General features: G+C 42.3%; 1 protein-coding gene across 1 annotated transcript in view; it reads left to right on the top strand.

The window, feature by feature from the left end:
• The first annotated feature begins 5,814 nt into the window (after positions 1-5,814).
• The window catches only part of AFF1 (ALF transcription elongation factor 1), a 102,766-nt gene continuing 81,609 nt past the window's right edge, over positions 5,815-26,971 (top strand). Inside the window, exon 1 of the mRNA XM_082051617.1 lies at positions 5,815-6,033. Coding sequence (XP_081907743.1) covers positions 6,005-6,033 — 29 coding nt within the window. The 5' untranslated portion in view covers positions 5,815-6,004. The remainder of the gene's footprint in view (positions 6,034-26,971) is intronic.

The following is a 26,971-nucleotide window of genomic DNA, read 5'->3' as shown; positions in this document are numbered from 1 at the left end:
CTGGTGTCATCTTAGGCACTACTGTACTCTAATAAATAACAGAAATTAAGCTAGTGGCAGGCCAGATTAGTGTTTTAAGAGGGGAGAAAATGCATTTTGTGGCCAAAAGTAACTGAATACCAGAGAGTCATGGAAGAGAAGCAGACAGTTTCTACCTTTCAAGTTGTTTGCAACAGTGAAAGTGATTATGTAACCTAGAGAATCTCCTCTTACTGGCCCATTTAAGCATTCTTAAAACAGAATGAAAACCTACATCTGTTGCATAATTATATTTGTATATGTTACAGATTTCTTGATTATTTTCACTATATTCTCCACTCCTCCCATCCTTGGGAAGATGTAACAGTTAATTGTTACTTATTGATCCTGAAACTATCAAATAAAAATGTAATTGCATTCACTATTATATTCAAAACGCTGGCTTTTCCTGTGAAACCATGATTATGCAGTGAAATAGCCTATTAAAGCTTTGAGTAAGAGAATGTGTGTTTAAATCCCAGCACACATAGCAAATGTGAGACAGCTACATACATCAAGTGTGCATATATGTGTATATATTAATATAAATTTGGCTCACTGTGTTTCACTGCATAAATTTTAAAAGCCATTCACTGCATAAACCTTTAAATGCCATGATAATAGTTGGTAAATGTATGTTCTCATCCAGCAAAGGAACCTGCTACCACCCAGAAGATGACAAATCGTATTCCTTAAAATTTCCTAAGCAGTGTGTCCGTGCAGCCTGTACAGACAAAAGCTTTTTTTTTAGTATTGGAGACAAAGAAGTCTAGAAGAATATGGTTTTTAAAGTTTCCTTGAACAGACAGTAGGTTCCAGCCTGGTTAAGTGCAGGCAAAAGGTTGCAGATATCCTATACCACTCTGTTAGTTTCTTTATAATGGACTGAAGCATTGAGGTATGGCTTCAGAAAATTTGAAGCAGATCTTATGGAAACTGACCCTTTTATTATTTTCTTTCACAACTTTCTTAAAAGCTGTGTCACCTGGCTTGTGTTACACATCTGGAAATGTGGTCTGAACTGCAGGCCCTGGTCCAAATTAATTTCTAGCCAGGCAGAAGGTCTGATGTGTGGTCAAAGTCTTGATACTTCCCTAAGTGTTTTTTTGGAGCCCAGGGTACTTGGCATTCCCTTCACCGGGGGGACAGGGTGGAATTAGTTGAAGTGTAGATCTTGGGGGAGAAATGCTGAATTTTACTTCTGTTGCAGGATTTCTGCAAAGTAGATGTGAAGTAACTTGATTGCCTCTTTTGTGCATACACTTACCCATCTATATCATAAGAATGTTTTGCACTATTTAGCAATATTTTGTAGCAGCTTTGATACAAGTGCCAAGTCTCTTGTAACACATAGGAAATAGTTACAACCTCTATGCTCAAGTAGCTGTGGAAAACACCAGTTAGCAGGTTCCTGGAGAGGTGTGGATTCCCCAGGTTTTAGCAAAATGTGGGAACTGCGGGGTAGCCAAAAGTGTCGATCCCCACGTTGGTATTCTGCATTTGCAACACTGGATGTGCACAGGAAGTAGGAACTTTGTTGGTATAGCAGTGCATTTTTGTTCCTTTGTTTAAACGGCAGAAGGTCATGTTGGAAGGACCTTAAATTCACCAGCTTGGTAGAGCTTTCTTCCTATCAATAGCTTACCAATGTTTGAAAGTACTGTAACAGTCTAGATAGATATGGCGGGGAGGCGGGAAACCACAAACTTGATAACAATACTTTCATATAGAGGGATAGATTTTTGACTCCTTTCCTTACTTTGCAGAGTATCCCGTGTTTCAGAAAGAGTTTTGTCATTGCTTGTGTGAAAGATTTACTTGACAAAGACTAAACAAATTCTTAATTATTAAAAATAAGTAGATAGCCTTAAGTAACTGTCTCCCTTTTTCTGTTTTCTAATATTTATAGCTGAAATTGCAGAAGATAATTACATATATAACTCTCCAGGGGAACTAGGATTTTTGCTTTTGTTTGAAAAACCGCTCAAAAATGTTGGCTAGGTATGCAGTTTTGGTGCTGGTATTAGTATATTAAATTATAAGTGCTCTTAGTTGTACTTATTAAGAGCTTTCTAGCAGCAGTTAAATATATTCTCTTCTCTGAAGATGTCAGACTCTCAGCATTATTATCTTCCACTGCTTTTTGTAGGGAGAAGAACAAAGTTCCTTGGAGTGACACATGAGCTTGAGAGAGGATGTGGGATTTTTTTTTCAAGTACAACTTGGTCTAAATTGGTTGTGCTTTTGAGGGCAGAAGTTAGATTAACCGATGTCTGGATATCCCAGGCACCGAAATTATTCTGTCATTCTATCTTGCAAAATAAAAATTTAAAAAACAACAACAACAGAAAAAATCCCACAACTTTTTAAGACCTGTTGTCAATTTGTTTTGCTTTAAATTAAACCTTTTGAAATATGTATTTAAGAATCTTCAGTTTCTTGTGCCCCCAGATGACAGCCTGGCTATCTTTAGTCTCTCTGTCGTAGCTGTCTAATAACTTGTCAAAATGTGACAGCTGATTAGGAGAGACCGGCAATGGTCCAAGGACTGGGGTACTCATCTGGAGTCTGAAACTTTTTTTAAGGCTAGGGAGGGAGGAGATCTGTTACCTGAGAAGAGTTCACCATTTGTGAATCCAGCTCCAGCACTGGTAGTCCCAACAATTGAGAGGGTTTTGTATGAGTTTTTTGTGGGGTTTTGTGTGTTTGGTTTCTTGTTTTGTTTGGGTGTTTTGTGGTGTTTTGTGTTTTTTTTTTGTTTTCAGCACTGTGAAGTGCTGAAACCCACTTAAGCTGTTCTCCTAGTGACAAAGGCTTGCACATCGTGTATCTGCATAGCATTTATGCTTCGCGGTTGCTTTCTATGTTCCTTTGGCCTTTTTCCTGGCAGGAAAAGGGGTTGAGGATAGGGTGTGTTTCCTTGGGGTTGTTTTATCTGAAAATGATAAAAAATCCCCTGATTAGAAAATCAATGAGTTTAGCTTCAATAAAAACACATTAAAAGAAGCAGAAAGCCCCTTTCAAGTTATGACACAGTTGAAGCCAACAGCAAGAGGGTGTAGTTGAGAATTTTCTAGCTTGTTTTTCTGAAAGTACCTCGCAGAAGAGTTTTAATTTGTAGAATGAATGGTAGAATGGTGAACTCCAGACCTGGACCTGAGATTGTTTGAGCCATTTCTCAAATCAGCTCTCAAATCAGGGGAGTGGAAAGGGAGTGTAAAACAAGATCTACCCTGAAAACAAGCCCTAGCATGATTTTTCAAGATTTTTGAGGATGCTCGAAATATAAGCCCTACTCCAAAAATAAGCTCTAGTTACAGTCCATTAAAAAAAAAAAGACAACTTAAATATGGTCCAGGCAGCTACACATGTAATAAAAGCGATAGGTTTTGGAGCAAACATTAATGTAAGACGCTGTCTCATTATCAGAGAAACAGCTTCCCTGGGAGCAGGCTGCCCACGGAAGTGGTGGAGTCACCATCCCTAGAACAGTTTAAAAGGTGTTTAGATGAGGTTCTTAGGGACATGGTTTAGTGCTAGAGTGAGGTTAGGTTATGGTTGGACTCAATGATCCTGAGGGTCTCTTCAGCCAAAATTATTCTATGATTCTAGGTATGTGTGGTAAACTACCTATAAAAAACCTGACTGAAAGGCCTTGTGGTCACCAGTCTCAGCAGAGTTAAGAGCCTGATTTAGGTGCCTAGGGAAAAGAGCTGCTCTCCTTCCTTCTACAGCACTTTGAATGTACAAAATGCTGTGAAATAAGAAGTATTAGCTACCAATGTTAGCAACCCAATACCGGTAGGTAGTTTTGCCTCTTTGGAGAGCCCTGCTGCAATCCAGGACGCTTGTCTTCCCTTCTGAGATTTGCTGCGAGGTGATGTTCTGTCTGTGATGTGCTGTCGTTCTGTTCGTCACCTGGTGAGATGGAGATGGGTCTCTGTGGAGATGCCCTTATTGAAGAGTTGTGTGAGGATTTCACGTTAATCTCATTACCTCTGCATCACAGGACGTACACAGTAATCAGCTCTTGGCGCCTTCTGTGCTGTCTCATTTACATACAACCCTCGCACTAAATGGCTGCTTCTGCAAGCTTAGTTTTAAGTTAAAAAGTGTGTATGCAAGCATTTGCATGTGTGTGAAATGTTTATGAACTTTGCTGGGAGTTGGAGGTTTTGTTTTACAGTTACTGTTTCCAAGGACAGGTGCCTCCTGCTTGCAGAACTTGTACTGTTATCATTTTGTAGTCCTCAGGGGTTTCCTTATTTGTTAGTTGTTGTGAAATTGTCATCTTGTCTTCAGAGATGATAGTGGTTTTACTGGCACTTCCAGGGCTTCATACAATTTCACAAAAAGTTGGGTGTGAATTTTGTCTTGTTATGTTTTTTATCTTGAGTTGTGTTTTTTATTAATCTCGCGTTGTTTTTTCTATTTGTCTGATGAGCAGTTGGGTCCATGATTATCTGATAGAACAGTGGTATTATCTGCTTACTTTATAATCAGAGCAACTTTTTTTCTTGCAGTTTTCTATTTACAATCTTTCCTTCTGGGGCAAAGTCAAGGAATGGGGGGAAAATAATCTGATAGTCTAGCTAGAATATTTTAAACTATGTACTTAAAATTATGTGCTTCTAGAACTTTTAAAATGATTTATTATTTCCGATGAATTGGGGTATAAACTCTCTTCTGGTGTCTGCTGAGTATTTTGACAAGATGTTGGGCTTTAAAACAGAAAAATAGGAGGAATGTAACATTGTCACAGTGTTGGTAGAAATCTTAGCCATATGTAGTCTGTCCAGAAAGGTTGAAGGGATCTTGGATCCGTTGTTTTGCTTACTGAATGCTTGGTTAATTACTGACTGAAAGGAGTTGTAGGAGTAGTTTGTTTTTACAATTGTGCCAGGGAACACCCCGAGCAAGGGACAGGTATTGCTGCTTTCTGTGTGAGTCTACAAGCCGCAGTCAGGACCAGCACCCAGAAGAAATTACTAACACTTCAAATTGCAGGCTCAGAAACTTTTTTTAAGTATGGACACCTGCAAGTTTAGTTGGTGTAGTCGGGTTTTCATCTGCTATGTCGGCGTTGCCAGGTGGAATACCGTGTTCACATCTGGGTCCTGTATTTGTTTTGAAGATGGTCTTGTATTTGGAGAACTAGGTGAGACGTGTCCTTTGGTTTTTCTTAAAACAAAACACACACCCCCCCAAAACAAAACAAACAACCAAACAGCAAAAACTCCCAACAAAACAAAAAACCCACAAACAAATAACAAGGAAAACGAAGCCAAAAGCGAAACAAGCACCAATACCACCACCAAAAGAAAAAAAAAGGAAAAAACCCCACACCCCCTGGGATGTGGGACTCGGGAGCAGAGGGCGCACGGCCGGGGCACGGAGCGCCGTGCCCGCGCTGGTCTCCGCGCCGGCCGCTGCCGCGAGCCCGTCCCGCAGCATCTCCATGTAGGGAGGTTGGGTTGTACCACGGAGCCCTGGCAGGAAAGGGGGAGGCGCGCACGGTGCGGACACTCGCGGTGCGGACCGCGGCGAGACCCGCTGCCCAGCGAGCAAGAGGGAAGAAGCAGAAATAGGCGGGCACCGGTGGCGAGCAGCGCTGAGGGCCGCAAGCTGCGAACCGGCGCTCGGGATTTTTAGCGGGGTTGGCATGGTGTCCACCCCCCCGCAGCTGGAAGTGCGGGGCCGCCTCCCCCTCCCCGGGGCCGGGAATGCGGGCGGCCGGGGGAGGGCCCGTGTGCCCGGATGTCGCTCAACATGATGAGTGAGAGCGCAGCCTGCGCCAGGCAGCCCGGGCTGGGGACGGCGCGGTGCGGGGGGCGGCGGCCGCGGTGACATTTGAGAGGGACACGCTCGCGGGCACCGGGAGCCGGGGCGGGGAGGCAGCCCGGCAGATGGAAGAGAAGGTTTTGGCAGGGGGTTAGAGCCTGGAGAGCCGGGGAAGAGAGCTCATGGATAGAGGACGCTTGGCTGTATGAACTTCGCCATGGCTGCCCAGTCGAGGTACGGCATTAAATAACTTTTTGTCGCTGTCGGTAGATTTCATTGCGGGTTTTGCGTGGGCTGGTAGTGTTAGTGATGCCCTCGCCCCTTTTCAGGCGCAGTTCGCTGTTGATTTTTACACCGTCTTTTAGAGAAATGTGTCTGAAGACGCGTCCTGGATAGATTTGTTCTTATATATTTTTTTCTCGCTGAGGGTCCATTACATTCTCTCAACATAAACTTTCTTTTAACAGGAAAAGCAAAGCCTTAATTACTCGCTATCAAATCTCTCCCAGTCCAACAAATTAATAGCTATTTGAAACTGATTTTCTTCTCCCTTGTGGACTTGTCTGTTGGTTGCTTTATTTTTTCCTGTAACCAGACGAGTGTAAACAGGTTTCCGAGATTGCTTACAGCAGTATTTTAAGATAAATGGTTTATATTGGGTTGGATCGGGGAACCGGCTGTATAAAATGGAAGCAGGTTGTGTCTGCTTGTGTGCAAATCTGCTGGGTGGGTGGGGGGGTAGAAGGTGGTCGTAGAGAAGAGCATAAAAAAGAATGATCAGATCTAGTTCCTGTCAGGGAGCAAAATTAAAACAAATATACCAAGCCTGGTTAAATACTTTTCAACTAACTGTGCTTTTAAAGAAACAAGTTCTTGCTTGCACTGAAGTGTGTGGGGGGGCATCCCGTCTAAAGTAAATTTCACACTCAGCATGGGGGAGGCAGCTTTTCTTAAGTCATAGTACTTGATGAAGCAGTGCTATTTAAGGTACCTGTTAAATGCCTTTTAAGGTTTTATGATGCTTTAATGGGCATTTCAGAAATGCCGAGGAGATAAACTCTTTGCTCTTTAGTCCCATACCAAACAGCCACCCTGCTCCCCTTTCCTCCAAGCAAGGGGAAAAAATAACAACAACAAAACAAAAAAAAAAAACACCAAAAAACCCAACAAAAATTTAAAATGGTGACATATCCTAAACAGAAGTTTAGCACTCGCAGTGAATTTTCAGAATGGTGCTCTTCTGCAGCTTTGAGGCCAAGACCTGGCTTGAAATTACACATTGCAAAATGACAGAACCCTGAGGTTTGGGGAGGAAGGACTGGAAGATTGATTGCTTCGTTAGCAGCTGAACTCTTCTCTAGCTCGGGCTGCCTGCTCTCTCTGCGTGTGGGCAGACTGGGAGGACTTAACAAAGAGGTGAAGGTTTAATTTTCCAGCTTTTTTTTTTTTTTCCCAGTTGTACGATCACTTATTCGCATGATTTACCAACCTGCGTTATCAGTGCATTACTTTAACAGACTAAGAGAGGATACAGCATGAATCTTGGCGCTGCTGGCCCAGCCTTGCAGCTTGGCTGGACTCCAGGGATGTGCTTGATGTCTCAGAGGTTGCACGACCCTCTTCTTGGGTGGTGAGAGGGCAGGTGGGACTGAGTCCCAACAGCAGCCCCCAGCCTCAGCAAACGGACCAAGAAAGGGCGAGTTTGGCAGCGGCATCAGCAATCCACTTCCTGAAACTGTAAGGTGGATGGTGCCAAGAAGAAAGTTCTATATGTCGAGTGGTTCAAACTGAATGCGAGGAAGATGGAATGGAGGGCTGGGTACGCGGGGCTGAGTACTGTGGGGCAGATAAAAGGACCGTGCCCCACGCTTGCTGTTTAAGACCGGCCTGGAGAGAAGATGTGCACCTGCCGTTCTGTGCCCTCCCTTCTCCTCTGTTGCATGCATCAACTTTGCTCTTGTCAGGATGCTCTGAGGTGCTTGAGCTGTAAAACTGCGTCAGAGCGTTTCAGAATCATAAGGTAGCCTCTGCATGCGCTACCGTCAGTGTTAAGGTCTGATTATTGCTCGCTTTAAGATATTTAAAAGGGAGCAAGAGTGAACATGAGCAACATAAATGGATCTCTTGCAGGAGAAGAGGCTACATTTGTGTTGCTTGTGGTATTCCTGTTTTGGTGGCATGGATCAGCAGGGGTATGAATCTCAGTCCAGGAGATTTATACTTTGAGAGTGTGTAGAAGCTTTTATTCAACAGTGAAGGATGAATTCATACTAATAATAAATAATTGGTGTTATACTGCATGGGACTGAGAGGCCAAATGTCTCCAGAATTCATTCGTCATAACATGTCACAGGGTTTACTCTGCGAGGTAGCTGACAAAAGCGGTGTGTGAGCTTTTTGTGTTCTTTTTTCCTTTGTAAAAAATACAAACAACTTCTGCAAGCTCAGTAAGTTGCTTACAAGGTGGTATGATACAGAGCAGTGTAGTAATTTTGGGTATCACTCAATACGAGGCCTTCGGGCCTTCTTCCGTCTGCTTGGGTTTGGTTGCTCTCATGCTGAATGTTTCAGCTAGTGACAGGGTTGTGGCATTGGGGACGATGCGTGTTTGGTAACAAGAAGATCCTGTGTCCTTTTTTCAGCTTCAGTGCTGTCATTTTGGGTGGATCAACTGGAACTTGGGCTTCACTGTTCTGAAGGGTGGAAGGGTAAGGAAAGCAAGGCGATAAAACATGTCTTTTGCTGTTCATCAGCATTTTTAAAAACTGTAATAACGGTGACTGAGAAACTGATGTGCTAATGCATGCCATAACTTTTTTTAATAGTAAATCTTGAGAAATGATTACGTGGTGAGTTGGGTATGCATTTGTTTCAGCTGCTGGAGGATAAACAGCTTATACCAATGGCTGCTGTAAATAGCTTATACCTAGACCTATTCTGTGGAGAAGCTATCCCCCAGTTTGCATTGTTTTGTGTACAATGTAGATTTTTAAGTTGCTAGCTGAGCTGTAGGCTGGCAGCTGTAGCTTTCTATGCACTTGCTTCTGGAACACACAGATGATCTGGTGCCTGTAGTGTCCCGTGGGCTTGTGTCAGATTTTCGTGGTATATTCAGGAACATGTGAGCAGAAGCAGAATCAATCTGAATGAGGACAGGTTTGTTGTCTTGTTAGATATGGTGTGGTTATTCATCACATGCCATTCAGCTGCTCTGGGATGAGGCAGGACCTCTGGGAGGTGTATAGGACAGGATAGCTGCTTTCCTCAGGCTGGTTGGGATAACACTATCTGTAGACCCTGTCAGTGACACTTAGTTTATTTAAAATCGGTGGGTAAGGAAGTACTTTTGTTGGTGTGGATGCTAAGAATTTCCAGTTACATAACTCACCTTTTGACGTGGCCAGGATTAGTATGATCACAGGTATGCAGAATGAGTGCAATTTCCTAATCTTTGTCTGTAGCACGGTCAGAGCAACATGAAACCCGAGTGTTGTACCGTCATCCCTGCTGGGCTCGCCTTGCCCTTTCTCCTGAGTCAGCCCTGCAGTGAAGGGTAATGATGGGCAGCAGTCTGGGAAGCCCTCTGTTTCCACCCCCTAAAGCCAAGTCATACCAGCTAAACCCAGAAGAATCTTGAAATGAGGCTGTACCAGTTGGGGGGGGGGGGGGGGCGGGGCGGGAAGAGAAAAAAAAAGTGACGCTGTGCATAAATAAAATGTGGCCATGTCTGCATTTAAAGCATGGTAAATGCAGCAAAACATTTCATTTTAAAGAGAATGGTGCTGAGGCTTTTCCCTGAGGGGAAGCTGCATTGAGTGATGCAGCTTGATTTCATTTGGTGTCATTTCACAGCTTTCCAGGCCAGATCTAGAGATGTTTCATAACTGGTTTGTTTTGTGGGGCCTGTTGACACAGGGAAATGCCAGTGTTGGTGATGCTGCATTCCAGTCAACTGATGCAGGTGAAGAAGGGCTGAAACAGTGTCTGGTTGAAGTTTGCCTTGCCGTTCTAAGCTAAAACATCCTGTGAACCCCTGACAGGTTTGCTAGTATGCTGCTACCAGTCCTGCCTGTTGAAATACAACCCTGTTTTCTCCACAACAAAATGCCTGCCTGATTCACAGCATGTTTTGCAGGCAGCTGGGGATTTTCAGTTCGCAGTTAATTATTACCTGGGCTTTCTGGGCCTGGAGTCCATCGCTTTGGGGCAGGCCTGCAGGTGAAGCTCCCCCACAGAGAAGAGGTGTTCATAGGAAAGTTTGTTGTTTGTTTTGTTTTTTTGTAAGTAGTTTTTTTTGGTTTTGTTTTTTATTTGTTTGGTTTTTTGCAGTGAGGGTTCCAAGTTTTAGTACAGCCAAGCACCCTGAAATATCTGAAACAGTATTATCATGGCATACTTGAGGTGGTATGGGAGGGAATGTGTCCTTAGATCACATAATTTTCCTGGGTCTGGATCTGTACTGTAGAGAGGAATCTTGCTGCTTTTTATGAGAAAATCACTTGCTAGTTCAACTGCAATATGCAGCACAAATAGCAGGAAACAAGCTTTTAATGAACTGCATAAATTCTCCACGGTGCTTTATTTTTGAGTGTGCTCATAGTGAATGAGAGCATGAAGCTTTTAAAGGCCTTTAAAATATGATAGAAAAGCCATCTCAGTGAATGGGAATGTAACATTCATAGGAATGTTAGGAAGACATTGTTCTTCACCAGGTGGACTACAGTGCAGTGAGGAAGAGTTTTCCTAGCTCATGAGCAACTTGATGAAAAAGTTACTTTACTGTAGACATGCCTGAGCCTCCAAAAAAAAAAAAAAAAAAAAAAAAAGGAAAGTACTCATCCTGTTTAGGCTTGAAGACAACGTGGAGATTCTTTTTTTCTGTGTGTTATGTTACAGTGAAAGAAGTGACTGGCCATGTTATGTTTTGAGGGTTTGGCTGCTGCAGCTCATCCTTGTCCGTGATAAAAACGAGAAGGCACACATAGCGCTGGCTGGGGTGGAGCAACTGGCTGGGGCAGATATTCCTGCAATATGTAGTGCTATCATCGGCAGATTAAGACAGAGCTGTATTGCTCCAGCAGAATGCTTTTATGGGCAACAGGCAAAAGCTGCTGCTGCATCTGCTATGAGCAGGTTTTCCACAGTCACCCATTCATAGGCAATTTGGGGAAGAAAAGTTGCATTCTAGATCCGTACAGAATCGGGCAGCTGTGGAGAGCAGTGAGAGAGGCAGGATCCTTCCCCCCATCTTTCTGCTCTCCTGCTACAGCTGCTTTGTGCAGAGCCAGCCCTCAGCTGGCTGAACACTGCTGAGGTGCAGAAATCGATGATTTCCTTATTTTATTGCACGGGTTTTAAAAAATGCATTTGTTTTGCTGCCTTATTCTTGAAAGGGAAGGGAGGAGAGGCAAGCAGGGAGAAAAAGCAGGCATATGCACAAAACTGCATTTGAGGAGGTGCTCTGCTAATGTTAGTTCTGAATATGTGACTGTTCTCAGCATTGTCAAGCTGAGGTGTCTTGGCAGGATCAGATAGTCAGTCTTCATCACAGGTGCCATATGTTTCATGGAGATGTTTGTCTTCTGGATTAGTTTAGGCTTAAATATAGTTTAGTGTGTAGACTTGTCATTGCAAGTTGTAGCGAGTGTTTATTGTACCAGTGACCTAAAGTTTTCCTTTAGTGTTTTTGCAATGCTGCCCGTCAGGTGAAGAGAAAATAATGTCCCTGCTTTAATTTTCAGAGAAAGTTCAGAAAGCAAAATGTTAATGTTTAACCTCAGAGACAAGAGTAAAGCTCTTTCTCAGAACAGTGAAGAGTAGAGTAGAAGCCCTTTTTTAAAAGAAATGAGAGCAAACTCACAAGCATATGGTAGTATTTCTATTCTGTACGCTTTTGGGGGCTTAGAATACCATATACTGTGTAATCTATAAGCAGCAAATGGTGTATCTATCAATGTATGAATGGCTCGTTCACGGCTGTGGTGTTTAGCAGCTGATGTGCATGTGAGGTACAAGCATGAGTGCATGCGCGTCTTCCCCAGGCTGAGTTATGGACATGGCAGTTCAAAATACGGGTAGCTGCCAGCATCTGAAATTGAAAGAAGTTACTAAAATGTATAGCAGTAAGGGGATATTTACGTCTTTGGGGAGTTGTAGACATTTGATAAGAAATTGCTTTCAGTATTTTTGTGCTTCTGCAGTTTGTTACATTGTGTTTAAAAAAGATGCTATAGAGGTAATTAATCTTTGCAAGTACGGCTTAGAAACACTCCCTTATAACTGGTCTGCAGCTATTTCTCAAGGATCCTCTCTCCCCAGTAGGCTGTTTTGGAAAAATCGTCCCAATCGGAACACACGGAATGCGCTAGCAGTTCAGAAGCGCTTTGGTGAAATGCTTCTCTTTTCTCCCTGTCCCCACAGCCCTCGGCAGAACTCGTTGTTCTAGTAAAAGTTGTTTTCCTGGTGCCAGTAAGCCTGTGGTTCTGCTGAGAACATGCTGTCACTCCAGGGACCTATTTCTTCATACCTTTGCTAAAATAATGTGTGCTAACAGAGAGATGGCATGGACTGACTGTGCTGTGGAGTGGGAAACTTTTTTTTCTTTCTTAAGACTACCTTAGCATTGCCATGACCTGGAGACCCCCATCCCTGGCGGCTGCCATGTCTGCCTGTCTGTCACTGCAGCTTCTAGGCCTTGTTTGCCCTGAAAAGTTCTGCTGGCATTGCTAAAAGTAGAGGGAACAAATATACTGCAGAGGTGAGATAACTGTGTTGGCTGAGTGTAAACTCCGTGATATCGGTGAGTGAAGGCTGCTTTTTCTGGCATGCGGCTTCTGCGGCGGCAGGTGTGGATGGTGGCTGTAAGCTGTGTTGGCTAAAGAGATGTTCTGGACCAGGGGGTTTCCCTTTGTACAGGATGGTCTGCTTTTTCCAGCAGTTAACTCTTGTCATAGGTGAAGGACCTGTCTCTGTCCAGTGAGACCATGTGATGTTTCCTGTAGTCCAGCCTGAGAGTCTCTCTTCAATTTTACCGAAATGTCACACCTGCCTTTTGATGTAGTTTTTAAAGCTGCTTCTAGAAGTGTCTAGCTATATAAATTAAAAAGCAAAAGAAAAACAAACAAAAAACCACAACAAACCAACAAAAACAAACCAACCAAGCAAACAACAGAAAACCCCCACAAAACACAAAAATACCAAACCAAGAAAACAGTGCACTAAAACCCCCATGGTTCTATAAGAAGAAAAATGAAATTGCCTCATGCATAAATCACGGTTCATAGTACGTGCCTCTTTCTTTTGGAGAAACTAGTTTTTTCCACTACTAGTACAATATTGTCTGACACGAGGTTACTTCTCTGTTCCTGCTGAGTGTCCTTTGGCAAAAATATTTTGTACAGTTCCTTTTTTTTTTTTTTAATTTTTTAAAAACCATTACGTTGCCTCTTCGGTGTGTGAGGTGATTGTATTTGGTTCTGCTACTTGTTCAGAGGGAAAATGGAGAGAAGGGAAAGCAGATGGTAGAAATAATGTGATTATACTTGAGACTTTCTATCATGTTGTCTCTCATGATTCTTGTGCTAAATTGTGATAGCTGTCTGAGTTTGCACATCAGAGATAAAACTCATTGCCCTTCTTGGAGAAGGGCATTTTTGGGCCTGCCTTCACCAGCGCGATACCTGCTCATGGTGCGTGGTTGTGCAGCCTTGGCTGCTTGCCGTTTTTTCACTTGTGCTTCTCTTTAATGTTTGCTACCTGAATGTCAAGCTCACTTGTAAACTCTTCAGTTGTAGCCCAGCTTGCAGTTAATTCTTGCTTTGTGCCGCAGGGTTGATTGTGGCTATTGGATACCCAGATTTGAGGTATGTCCCAGTCTGGAGAAGGAGCTTTGCTGAAGATGCTTCTCCATGCTTGTCTCCCATGCAGACTGATGGGAAACTTACGGCAGTACTCAAAGCAGTGCTTCTCCCTTCAAAAATAGTTATCTAGTTTTAAAGCCTTAAGAACGTCAATACAGAAGCCCTTGGAGTTTATATGTTTTTTTCCTTGTGTCTGAGGTTGTTTTTTATGCACTTTTATTTTCAAAAGCTCATGATTTTCAACTTGGTTGGATACTGTGTGTCTCAAGTATTTAAATATATGAAGTTCTGGGGTTGAAGGTTTCTGATTTAACATGATATTCTTTAACTTCCATTCTGGAAACAAGATGAACAAGTCTCTTAATATTTTAAGGGAATGTGATTGCTTTGCTGAGGTTTTGGAACACTTTTAATGATCTTTATCTGTTTGCAAACCTCTATCCTTTTTACATGGGCTGGCTTCATTGAACTAGTAATAAGCTTTCTTTGCTTAGCTGGTAGTTTGTGACCCCCCCAAAGAGGAAATACCTGTTTTTGTGTAGTGGACTACAGGAGTAAAAAACCCTACTAGTCTAGAGCCTGAGAAAGTTCTATGTAACTACTGAAGTCAGAGGGAGACAGAAAAATGTGTAGAATTGTGTTCTGTTCTTTGAGAAAGTCAAATCTCCTTTTAGAAACACCACAGTAATGAGGTGTGGTATTTGGAGACATGGGGGATTTTTCCCATTGCATTCTGTATGAAAAGCAGTTGACTCACACATTGAGGCATTAAAAATAATAGACCAAAAAAACCTTCCTAGATTGGCTGACTTCGAAAAATTCAGTAACTCAGTGTTTCACCTTTGAAAAAAGACTTTTAGTCATGTAGTGAATTAAGTGCTACCAAGTTTTCCCTTGCAGTTCTCTCTTTATTTGTAACAAAAATGGCACCACTACTCCCAGCCTTCTCTGTTCAAAGCATATGCTGTTCTTCTAGGTACAGGGAAATTTTAATGTTATCACGCTATCGGGATAAAAATGGCATGGTGTATGAAGCAGCTGGCAGAAATTCTTCCCTGCTGAGAAACTGCAGAGTTGATAAGTTAGATGGTATAATGTAATCAAGAAATAACAAGTAAGAAAGCTGAAAAACAACATGGGTGGCACTAATAACACTGTAAAGATGTGCCATCTAGTCCTAACAGATGTTGGAATGTTTTTTCCCGTAAGTTACCTTTGGGGGAAAAAAACTTATTTTTAGCATATCATTCAGCAAGTTTCATTCGAGGGGGGAAAAAAAGCACTTTTCTTTCTAGTCTTTCTTAGCAGGATACAAGTGTTTGAGCAGTTTCGTAGCTTACTGTGGAACCATTAATGACAACAGCTGAAGGGAAAGTTACTGACTTAAACTCATCTGTCACAAAAATCAGTATTTCTGAGTACAAAGGTGTGCTTAAGGTTTGATTGTGAGTAGCTGTACATTTTTTCTACAGACTGCGGCCTTTTGTGCAAGAATAAACCACGCTGGAAACTTTGTTTTTTAAATCAAAGGCTTTCTGTGTAGATGTGTGAAATTGTGCATACAAGGCAGCCTAGCCAGTTTGAAATGAATAATTTAGTCTGGGAAAGGAAACCCAAAAACCCCACAAGTTAGCAGCTTTCTTTTCAGCAAAACCTAGACTTTCCCTCTGAAGATGCCCTTAACTTTTTGTGGATGTTGTTCTCTCCTCCTCCCAGACCAGATGCAAACTTGGCTCCCAAGCCTGTACTTCCGTTACTTAAGTATGTGAGTCGGTCCATTTCCTAATGATTTGGAAAGTGTGTTTTCTTTCCAAGTCGGTTAAGTAAACTGAACAAACTGACCTAGAGGAGATGGGTTTTTCTCATTATGCATTTTGATATACCTTTGGAGGGACAGGCTGAATTTACGTGCAGGGAGCCTGTTGCTATTTCTTTTTCCTACAACATAGACAGCTGATAGTCTAGCACTGTGTTTCACAGCCAGAACCTTCTCTCTGAAATTCTTAAGTAAATGAAAGCAGTTTGTCATTATAACATAATCTGAATATTGCAGCCAAAACCTTCGCAGGCTCTGTTTTGGCAGCCTAATTGGTGTGTGTTGTTGCTTTTCGCTGAATAACTTGCGAGTGAATTTATCATGAAAACTTAGGAATTATGCTATTTAAAAATGAAACAAAACACTCAAAAACCCACACAAACACCCCTGTAATGTTTGTAAAGCCAGACGTGATCCGGGTTAATTTTTAAATCTAATGAGCGTTTAGTTGACGTTCTGTCCTTTGGGCTGAACCTTGTGTTGTTTTGTGGCCAAATACAGTTGTTTGAGTCCTTACGCTAAGAACTGACTTTGTGCTGTACTTAATTCTAAAGACACATGCATGAAGCGCCTAGTATCTCAGTTGGGGATCTTGCATTCGATACTGTTTCCACTCAGCTCCCTCAAGAGTACTTATTTCTGTAGCTTTCTGATTTGGCAGTAATTATTTGTGCTAGCCAAAACAGGGAGGAGGAGGAAAAAAGTCCTTTTTTTAGCTACAGCAAAAGAAAAACACAAAAGTCATGTAGAAGTGCTGTGTAAAAGAAGGTATTGTGAAGAAAACTATTTTCTTTTTGTGTCCCACCCCTATCTTTTGCTTCTCTTTTGATGGATTTCTGTATTAGCCATACTTTCATTTTTTGCTATGGTCCATTGTTTTCTAGCTGTTAATTTGGTGGGCAAGCGGTATCATACATGGGGCAGATGAAAAAGCAAGCAATTTACAGACAGGGGAAATACTGGGAAGATTACTTCTTTGCTTCCCTGTTCCTTTGTACATCGATTAAACATCAAGTTAATGGTTTCCTTTTTAAGAAACTGCTTCCTTGAAAGTGGGCCATCCTCCTCCCTCTCAGCATAATGACAGAAATGCACAGATGATATTGATATAATCTATGCTTACTTGAGTGTAACAACTTTAAAGACCGCTTATGTACAGTAATCTGCCAAGCAAATAATGATTTGTTTTTGCTTGTTCAGTGTTGCTTTCTTTCCTCTAGAGAAGTCCCTGAACACACAAGAACCAGAGCGTGAGGGCTAAAAAACCGTTAGCAGTCACTGGGGTTAATACGATGCATTTAAGAGTCTTTAATTAAGTCATGGCGTTTTCTTAGAAACGCCTTGAACTATTTTTTCACCCCTTCCTCTGTGGTGAGCGAGTGCAAGCAAGGTGCAGGCACTGACTAGATACAGATCTCGGATCCTGCTGGTGTGCAGCGAAGTCTTGATGGAAAGTAGGAAACTGGAGGAGGGAGTTTGCGTGAGTTGGCCCTGCCAAGGGTGTGCTGGAAGGTGAGGCGACGCGCCATGGCTCAGCAGGGTGTATGTGCAAGGTGGTTTTACTGCCACTGCTCTGGACTTCGTGGTTTGCTTTGGATTTTTCTCTGTTGGCCTCATTCAAGGCCAAATTAGAGACTTCAGCATGTATGCTCAGTTCCAGCTGATCCATCCCTTCCACGTCTTTTGAGGGGCTTAAACTGTGTGTTATAAGGCAACAAGCTACTTTGATGAAAGGAGCGATTTAGACCAGTATCTGGTTTTCTAGTTTCCTTTGGCTTTAAGCTTTCAAGTCCAATTCAAGAGAGCATTCCTGTTCAGGAGCTGTGCTCGGAGCTTGTGCTCAAAATGAATTCTTGACCTGGAGCTTTTATGCAGAGGGTGGTTTTTGCATGTACATGTATATAAGCAGATGCTTGAAATGGGTTCCTGATTCACAGCTTGGAACTGACTAATGACTTCTACATGTGCGAGGACAGAGAAAAAGAGAAGCGAGAGAGGGAAGGGATATTAATCTTTCATATTTCCTCTATTTCTTTTCATTCTCTGTGTATTGCTACAAGCCTCATATTTCTAATCAGGGCTGTATTAAGTGAAAAAATGTGGGGCTAAGGCACAATATGCTAGCTGAGGAGGATTCTGAAAGTTGATCTGAGGTTGAGTAAAAGGAAGGGTTCAGGTGGAATAGGAAAATGCAGAAATATTGACTCTCTCCATTCTTTCTTTCCTCCCTCCCATTTTTTCAAGCAGCCTTCTACTCTTTTGTGTTGTATGTTTAGTAACTGTGACAACTAAGGAATTGAGTAATAGGAAAAGACGCCGAATGTGTTAGAAAGTATTTGCTGAGGTTTTAGGGAGATTTAGTTTTTCTGTGGTTTAAAAAGAAAAATTATTCCAAATCCCTACGATCAGCTTGCGTTTTCTTGAAAACACTTAGCTTTCTACTGGTGACTCGGCTGGACGTGATTCAGGTTATTTGGGGTGTTAGCTGATGTTGGAGTTGTTACTCATCGTGTTTGTGGACGCTTCACGAATGAGTCTCTAGGGCAGGCAGAGACTACAGAGCGATGAAGCAACCCAGAGGAAGCGCGTCCCCGTTGATGATGCAGGAGGCTGTTTGGAAGCAGGTTGATTGAGAGACTTGCAACGCTCGATGCTGGATGTAGCTCCAGACAGAGTCAGAGGGTGAGGGGAAATTGCAGCAGCCTCCACGGAAGAATTTAAAACCTTCTTCAGAAGTTTGACGCGATGGTTACTGTAGGACATCTGCTCGGTCCCTGGCAGGGCAAAGCTCAGACCTCCTGCCTTGTGCTCAAGAGGATGAATAAGTGTCATTGGGAATGTGCATGAGAGGGCAGGGGACGAGGAACCCCAGGGAGAGGCAGAGCTGATTCATTCTCCTTCCATACTCTCTGTCGCCAGCATGGCGTTCAGTACAGGCGCGGAAAGAGAGGCTGTTGGTTGCTAGTGTAAAAATATTCATAAGGGTAGAGGTTCTGATGGGTTGTATTAGAGAAAGCAGTGTATCCCTGAAAGACGTCCTGAGTCACTGCTGAGTGGATAAAATTCTGCATATGCCTGGTGAATCTCCTCCTGTGTATTTCTGTAGCACTTCAGTGCAATTTTCCAGCCCTGGTCACACGCTTGGCACAAAAACACCACCATTATTGTCTGGGCAGACGTGACTTCCTTTGAAAGTGGTAGTTTCCCCAGACAAAAGGACAGAGGGTTGAGAGCACTCTTGGAAAGGTACCAGTTCCTCAGAAGGTTAAAACTGGAAGGAAAATGATACAAAGAGTCTCCAAGTAGAAGAGCTGTAATGTAATTAAGAAGTACTTTGACTAATTGCCTTTTACCAGTTGGCTGTCAGGTTTTGCTTTCCTTGAAAAAGGAGAATAGCTGTGATGCGACTGTATGTTCTGATGGCTGAGACAGGCATATTTTTAATATGGCTAAAGCTGAGCTTCCTCTTTAATTTCCATTTACAGGAGTCACATCTAACGTCTGTTCACCCCGTGTGCTTCCTGTCAAGGTCCAAGGAAGAACATCTTCCTCATTTGCCCCAGCCTTTGTACTTTGCAAGGGCTTTGCTGGTAATGACGATTTCCAAGGGCTGAAACGTTGTGCATGTCATGGAGCAAGGGGGAGCTCTCACCAGTAACCTCCAGTTCTCATGGGCTTAAAATGCATCTGTCAGAGGGCAGGGATGTGGGAATGGTCAGCAGAGCTACATCACCCACAGAAAGTGTCCAGTTTTCTTGGTGGTACTCATATTGACTGAGGCTGCATGAACACTGGAGATGTCTGAAATATTTGAATTACTGAGCCCCGTGTGTGTACTGAAATGTAAGGGGCCAGGAGAGGTCGCTTATCACAGAAATAAAACTTGAATGCTATTTCTTACTTGAACCTAGATACACAGCAGAGAAACTCTTCCTACACATAGGTGTCCAGGCAGTGACTCTTCCCCAGTTTCACTGAAACATGATGACAGTCAACTCTTCCATTGCTCACTGCACACTGGCCCATATGTAGTCATGCTACCTGTCCTCTCCCTGATTTTGGGACCCCACATGAGATGAGGGTGTCTCTGACCCGTAAGTGCTGCCTGCCCTTCCAGGGCTACTTTGATGGGCATCTGCTTGTGAGACTCCTGTGGTTGCATTACGTTGGGTTGCTCGGTTGTTTAACAAAGTGCTTTTAATGGAAACGTAAAACCGGATAGAAATCCAAAGCCTAATGGAATAATCTCTTAATTGCAGTGCTGTAAAAGACTATTCAGCACATGATTACTGTACTTGCAGGGGGGACGGTGGGGAGGGAAGAGTATTGAATAAAAGACACTAAACACTTCAGCTGCTAAGAATGATGATTTATAGACAATCTGAGCGTGAGGCTTAGCAGGGCAAATAAATCGACAATAGTAAGTGCTTTTGGAGGTAGAAATTACCTCATTCAGGGTATTCACTGTGTAGGACACGTACATTCTATCAGGATAAATGCACAAAGAGTGATTAATTAATAGTGGCGAGATACTCATGCATGCACTGTCCTTAGACAACCCAGAAAAACTATTAATCAGCAGATTGCCCAATTATTGGCAGATAACTCCTGGTATGTTGTAGTTTGCCATTTCAGCTAGAAAACTCTTTGTCTGGAAAAAAAAAAGGTGGCTTTTGCTGTGTTAAGTGGTTCACAAAAAATACTGTGTATTTTTAAACAGATGTGCTCAAAGGCACATCCATGTTGTCATTTTTCAGCATTGCTGCAAGCCTTTCAAGGTGCATTAGTCCTTACAGAAGCTGTGTCCATCCCTCAGGTATCTCATCTAGGTTAGGCAGCATCAGGTGGAAATAGCTGAACTCGGTATTGAGCTGGCAGCTGACTCAGTGTACAGCTGTGTGCTTTCCAGAACAGAGCAGGGTTATCAGGGAATATGTGCTCTGAGACTAGTGAGTGCTGCTCAGGGGAGGCAAGGTAAACATTTTGGAAGTGGCCTGGCTGGTTCCCACCAGCTCTCCCCTTTCCCACAATTTACAGCGTGTTTTTCCTGTGCTACCCTGTGCAGAAGCCCCTTTGTCACTAAAGCCTTTCTTCGCAGGTTTTGGGCCATCCCACGTGGCTGTTGGGCTTTCTGTCTGGTGCACACATCTGTGCACCTCACCAAGCACAGTCGGAGGGGTTTCCGTGGGTCTTGGCAGTGCCAAACGCACCCTGCTCGCCCGTGTGAACCAGAGCTGGCTGTTGCTTTTGGTGGGAGCCAGCATGACGTTCCCACTGTCCTCACGCAAGCATTGCGAACGATGGTGAAGCCAAGCGGTCCGTGCTTCTCGTCTGCCTTCTGATACCAGGGGAAAGATAGGAGCTTTTCCATTGGAGGTTCAGATGATGGAAGGAAAATGGTCTTTATTGATTTATTTTTAAATTTGGAAAAATTAGGTAGACATGTTCAAAATAAAAGGGGGAATTATTTGTAGCTTTTTTTTTTTTTATTGTTCTCCTAAAGGAGTAGCTTTTTGTAGCTGCTGATAGTAATAGCTTGTGTAAAATGAACTGTGCGTAAGTATTTTTTAAAAGCATGAAAAAGGAAAGATAAAGGTACTTCAGAATGTATTTTGGAGCAGTATATGGTCTGCAATGTGCATTAGGCATGCATCGGTACCTGCCTAATGCACCCTGTCATGGATTATTGCTCTTGCATAGTTTGAACGCTTTCCAAGTCCTTTTGAATGACAATGAGATGCTTTGTTATATAGACATCAGGCTAATGATTTGAATGCAGTTTGAAACTCCAGCACAGAGAGGCACTCGGATATGAGCATGTGCGCCTCTTAATAAAATTGAACAATAGTTACAAACCATAGGAAAATTAGCAGGTGCTTGTGTGTAGATGGAAAAATTAGGAAATACTTCTGGAATAATTATGTTCTGGCAGAGATTGCAGGAAAGATTTTTTTTAAATAGGCTTTTCAGTTTATAAAGAGATCTTTTCTACAAACATTGCTAATCTCTTTCTGTTCCTACTTAGTTCTTGCTAGGCAGATAAGACTTGTCCAACCTGTTACTTGGTACATGCTGTTATATAAGTGGAAAACTCAAAAGAATAGGAAACCTTTTAATTTGCACGTGATTTGTTTGGTGCTACTTTTATGAATGTATAAAAGAATTTAGGTCTTCAATACTCTTTAATTTTTTCTTAAGCACAAATTAGTTACAGTACTGTTTCTGTTCGCAGCACGTTAGGTCTGATTTAGTCAATTTTTTAGGAAGAATTTTACACACAGTATGTTTCACAAAAAATATTATAAATATGCTCATGTTTACTAGGTTGCATGGGGTTAAAATTCAGGAGGCAGAATTGCACAACTCCATATTTGAGACAGTTTCAAATGCTTATATTGGCAGGTTTTCCTTTTGTTATGCTTCATAGCAAATTAAACCACCAATTACAGTTTTTAGAAGTGCAGAAGAAGGGAACAGGCTTTATAATGGTTCTCTTGCCTCAAGAGAATTGATAAAAGACAGAACAAGGTGAGATAGGACAAGGTTAATGGCATTAAAGTGAAAGAGGGTGGATTTAGATTAGACATAAGGAAGAAATTCTTCCCCACGAGGGTGGTGAACAGGCTGCCCAGAGAAGCTGTGGATGCCTCATCCCTGGGAGTGTTCAAGGACAGGTTGGATGGGGCTTTGAGCAGCCTGGTCCAGTGGAAGGTGTCCCTGCCCATGGCAGGGGGGTTGGAGTTAGATGATCTTTAAGGTCCCTTCCAACCCAGACCATTGCACGTGTTTGTGTATCACGCAAAGCAAGATGGAAATGACGCTGAAGCTGGTACTCCACCGATGTGACGTGGTTTGGGGAGTGCGCGGGGGCTCTTCGTGGAGAAGCCGTGCTGCGGTTGAGCTGCCTGTGAAGTGAGGACGCGATGCACCCTGTGGCAATAGGTGCGTGATGCGACACCCAAGGGCTGCATGGCAGTACAGGGCTTGGGAGCTGCTTGACGGAGTGTGGACACAGCTGACAGTGGGCTCCTCCGGAAAACCGGTCACTTACTGACTCAGCTGGATGTACAGGGTTGCTACCCACCTGCGGAGGATTGTCATTTAAAAAGAGATTTAAAATGCAGGCACATGAAGCAGGTGCTTACTAAACATTTCCATTTCTTTTTTACTGAGTATCTTATTAAAAATCTTCTTTAGCGCAGAAGAGAACAAAAATGCGGGGTTTTTTTAATAGCCAGTTCTATAAAACCAGTGAATAAAAGAGATGTCTGCTTGAATACTTTTAAATGTAGTTTTAAAGCAGAAAACTTGTTGTATTTGACTTCTTGCACCTGCAGTAAACATCTATGTATACTCGAAGAAATTACGGAGAAAAATAGATTGTAAGACTTGAGTTACTGATTTAATTTGCAAAATGATTTCATATGGAAAATTAAACATTGTATTTTTTTCTGAAAAGCCATAGCTGATACTGTCTAGATTTTTTTTTTTTTTAAACTTTGCTGTAACCTACCTTTTTCTTAAGACCATTTAACTGACGTATTTCTTTTAAAGGTTTATCATTTTTTATGAGGAACCTGGAGAAACAGTAACTGGGTTGGGTGGCAGCCACTGGGCTTTGCTTCACCGAGTGCTACTGTGATAGGTCAGGAATAAAGTGTTTTGTCAGTTGACGTAAAGGAACAGTAGGTAGAAGCAATCACAGTATTATTTTTCTGCAATCAGTAAGGTGGAAATGTGTGTGTGAATCAAAATCTTGTAATTATGTGGAAAAAAATGAATTAAACAATCCTGGGAAATTAATACGAATGGCAAAACTTGTTTTTTCTTGATTCTTTACTTGTTTATTTTGCTTTTTCTCAACCCGTACCAGTTTACAACAGCCTTTTAACTTAATCTCTCAGGTCTCCAGGATTTGCCAGTAAAAACCCCACTATTTTAAAGAAACAGAAACCAGATTTCATTTTTATATTCAATTTTTGTAGATTGCTACTGCAAATGCACAGTTATCTTTCTGCCTTTAAACCTATTACCAATAAAATGATTCTACTGAAGAACGATAACAACAAAAAAAAGATATGTCAAGGCAAAAGCAAATGAACAGGTAGGATAGGTCTTATATAGAGTAGAACGCAGGTTTTATTCTCCCTTTTCTCAGGCAAACCTGGAGCAGTTCATTTGAGGTGCCAGATTTCTGCCCCTGAGAGGAGGAATTCCCAGGCAGATGCGTGTGATGGGAGATTTCATGCCGTGCTTCGCTGCAGAAAACCTTCAAATTCATCAGGCAGCAGCTGATAATCACTTGTGCCTATGTCAGTATGCCTTATCAGTGTTAGAAACAGCGATACTTTGCTAGCAGTGGGTGAGCTGATGAAATGTTGCAGTCGTGCACACACACAGCAAAAGATTATGTCTGCTCTAAAAAGCTTGCTGCTTACCACCTAGGAGCTACCCTGTTCCTGTACTTGTATAACTGACTTAGAGCTGGAATAGAAAGATTTGGCACAGAGATAAAAGCTGAACTGCAAATATCCTGGAGGATCTGGCCATGCTTCACAAAACTCTAGTTTTGGTGCTCTGCCACCGGTTTTACTTTGGTCGCATCATTTTCCTGAGCTGGGATTTGTAAGCCAGCACTTGAATTAGATTTATTTATGTGTCTTAAGTGACTGGGAAAAGCGCGTGATCGTTTTTATTATGAGTGGGATGCAGATAATGAAGAGGGAGAAACGTTGTGGGAGTGGATGATGCTATAGCAGAGTCTGTTCCTGACAGGTGAGAGTTGTTCCAGCTGCTGTTATCTTGGCGGAGAACAGAACATGTTGAGCAGGGTCTCCAATGGGTGTACTTGCCTCATTTTTTTTCTTATTTAAAATTTTCTGTGTGCTCATACCTTCTGAACACGGTCTTATCCAAACAAATTGCCACTGCACTGCTCTAACGTGGCCCCATTTGAGTTGATTTGTACAGTCTCAATTTATGGCAGTTGCTAAGTGTTTTACCTCTGTTTTCATGAAGGGGAAAGAAAAAACATCTTGCAGCAAGCTCTGGGTGCTGCAGGGACAGGATCAGTACCACTGAAACAGTTATTTCAACAGCAGCTGATGCTCAGTGGCTTGTTACTCAGTTGCCCTGCTTACCTGAGCTTGCCCTGTGACAAGTTAGGAATAATAAAAGGTGGCCTTTTGTTGATGGAGAGACTGACGGCCTTTGACTTTTAAATCCATAAAAATGAGAAAAGGTCACTTCTGAGAAAAGGTCGATCTTGATCTTGTGTTTAGGATGGGTTTGCACGTGAAACAGCTGGTTTAAAAGCTGAGCTCTTGCTCCAGGAACATGTATCATAACTGCAGCTTTTTAACAATCAGGCTGCAAGTAGCACACTTAAGTAGAAGACTGGTTACTTTTTCAGAAGGCTGTGTGCTATGATAACAGTGCTTTTACAACCCTGGGTTACTACAGTATATCTGTGGTTACTTAAACACAGACTTTCCCTAGTGAGATTTGATCCTCCATCACTTCCTTTTAAAGTTACTTTGTCTCTATGTTGTATTGTAAGATTTAGATTGGGTGGAGCAAGATCAGCCCTGGAAAGCGACTGTGGCTTGTGTGAATGTGTTTTTCATCTGCATCTATCTTCCTCCTCCTTATCGGAGGAAATCAAAATGAGAGTACATCATTAGCGAGAGTTTCTCCCTTGCCCATTGACACTTTTATTTGGCAGGTTTCTCAACGTCTGGCATTCTTCTGGAGGAAGAAACCCTGGAGAAAATTCCGACACTTGTTTCTCCCTGTCTTTTTCCTCTCTTGTTTCCTAATTCTTTTCTCACATCATTTTTGCATTAATTCTACAGAAGTGTGTGTGATACTCGGTGAAGGTGTTGTAACAATTTTTTCCATACGCAGTATTTGCTAGAAGTCTGGGCTTTGATCTGGCAGCATGTCGTGGTTCTTACGTGGGCATCTCTGCTGGCTTTAGGAAGGCAGGTAAAAGTATGTTCGTCTTCACAGGTACAAGTGCTAGTAAGTTTGGTCTCCTAGCATGCATGGCACTTGGTAGGTAAAAAAAAACACAAAAAAGGAATAGCCATTTTTTATGGTGAAGGCGCATCATAGACTTTTAGGATATCTTTCTATAGCTGTTGACAATCCATTGTTTGTAACTAAGGAAGGCTTGTTACTGGGGAGTAGCTTTTTACGAGAGAAGGCATTATATGTGCACATGAAGTGTTTGATCAGAAGTGACCCTCTATGGACAGTATTTTAAATGCAAGATAGACTGCACCTTCAGTATAAAACCCCTTCTTTTTCTGTGCTCATTTTTTATAGGACTCTGTCAAAGGGAAAAAAATACAGGACATGGAATTCTTGTGTGTTGATTGTTATACTATGCTCTTCTGAAAAAAAGTATTGCTTTATTCTGTGTTCGTTGCCTTAGAATTATGAGTACGTGCTAGCCGGAGTTTCTTTTAAAAAAGATGGTGTCAACTCAGAAAAAAATTATTTTCAAGGTTGGAGGAACATGGAAGGATGTAAAGCCATCCACCAAGTATTTGCTCCTTAGTAAACTAAATAAACTTATTTAGTGGTGTCTTTTACCTTCTTGTCCACTTAATGTCAGAAACTGCCTGTTTCTGGTGGTTTCTTGGGCAATCCAGATGGATTTTTAAGAAGCATAGTATAAGCAGAGAGTGGCATGAGTTACTACAGCAAGTGCATAGCAGTTTCCAAGATGTTGACAGCTGTCAGGTATGTCAGTGAAAAGTTCTGTTCTGCTCCTGTGAGAAATACTTTTTGGCCTTGAACCAGCGTAGTTGTCTGAAGGGTTCAACTCAGTTGTCCCTAGCTTGATTCAACCCAGGCAGCATGCATCTTCTGGTCATTTGGTGGGTCTGCTGGGGCTTAGAGAGAAGGTGAAGTGTTGCTAATGATTGCTCTGTCATGTGGAGGTATTTGAGGTGGTGGTGTGAGTGCAGGTGCTCTAGGCCTAAAATAAGCCACTGTGGAAGGAGTTTGCCTCAGCACATATGAAGCATCAGGAAAACAACATCCAAGACTTGTCAGAATGGGGCCTAAGGTAATGCAAGATGATGATGGTGCAAATCCAGGAGAAAGCTGAAAAATGATAGATAAAAACTCAAATGTGGTTCTGCACTCAGTGTGGTGATGGCTGGTGCTTAATGATGACTGCACTAGGAGTCTTGTAAAAAGTCCTTTCTAAATAGCTGGTTAACTTGCGTGCTGAAGCAGGTTTTGGGAGGGGCAGCAGGATGTGCTTAGAAATGGTGTGTGGGACCACTTGAAAGAAGACAAGTTGAAAGGAGTGGGATAAAAATGTTAATTAGTTGCATGAGTGCTGTTGGGGCAGCGAGAAGAACAGAGTGGCTGGCCTTTGAAATTTTCCTGTGCTTTGACAGTAGATGTTTTCTTTCCGAGCTAAACTTCCAAGCAGGCCTAAAGTTTACTTTTGGGTAGAAAGGCTACACCCCGTATGTTT

The sequence above is a fragment of the Streptopelia decaocto genome, assembly GCF_964273445.1.
Source record: "Streptopelia decaocto genome assembly, chromosome: 4".
NCBI lineage: Eukaryota > Metazoa > Chordata > Aves > Columbiformes > Columbidae > Streptopelia > Streptopelia decaocto.
The sequence above is the reverse complement of the archived record's forward strand: the minus strand, read 5'-3'. Positions and strand labels throughout refer to the sequence as shown.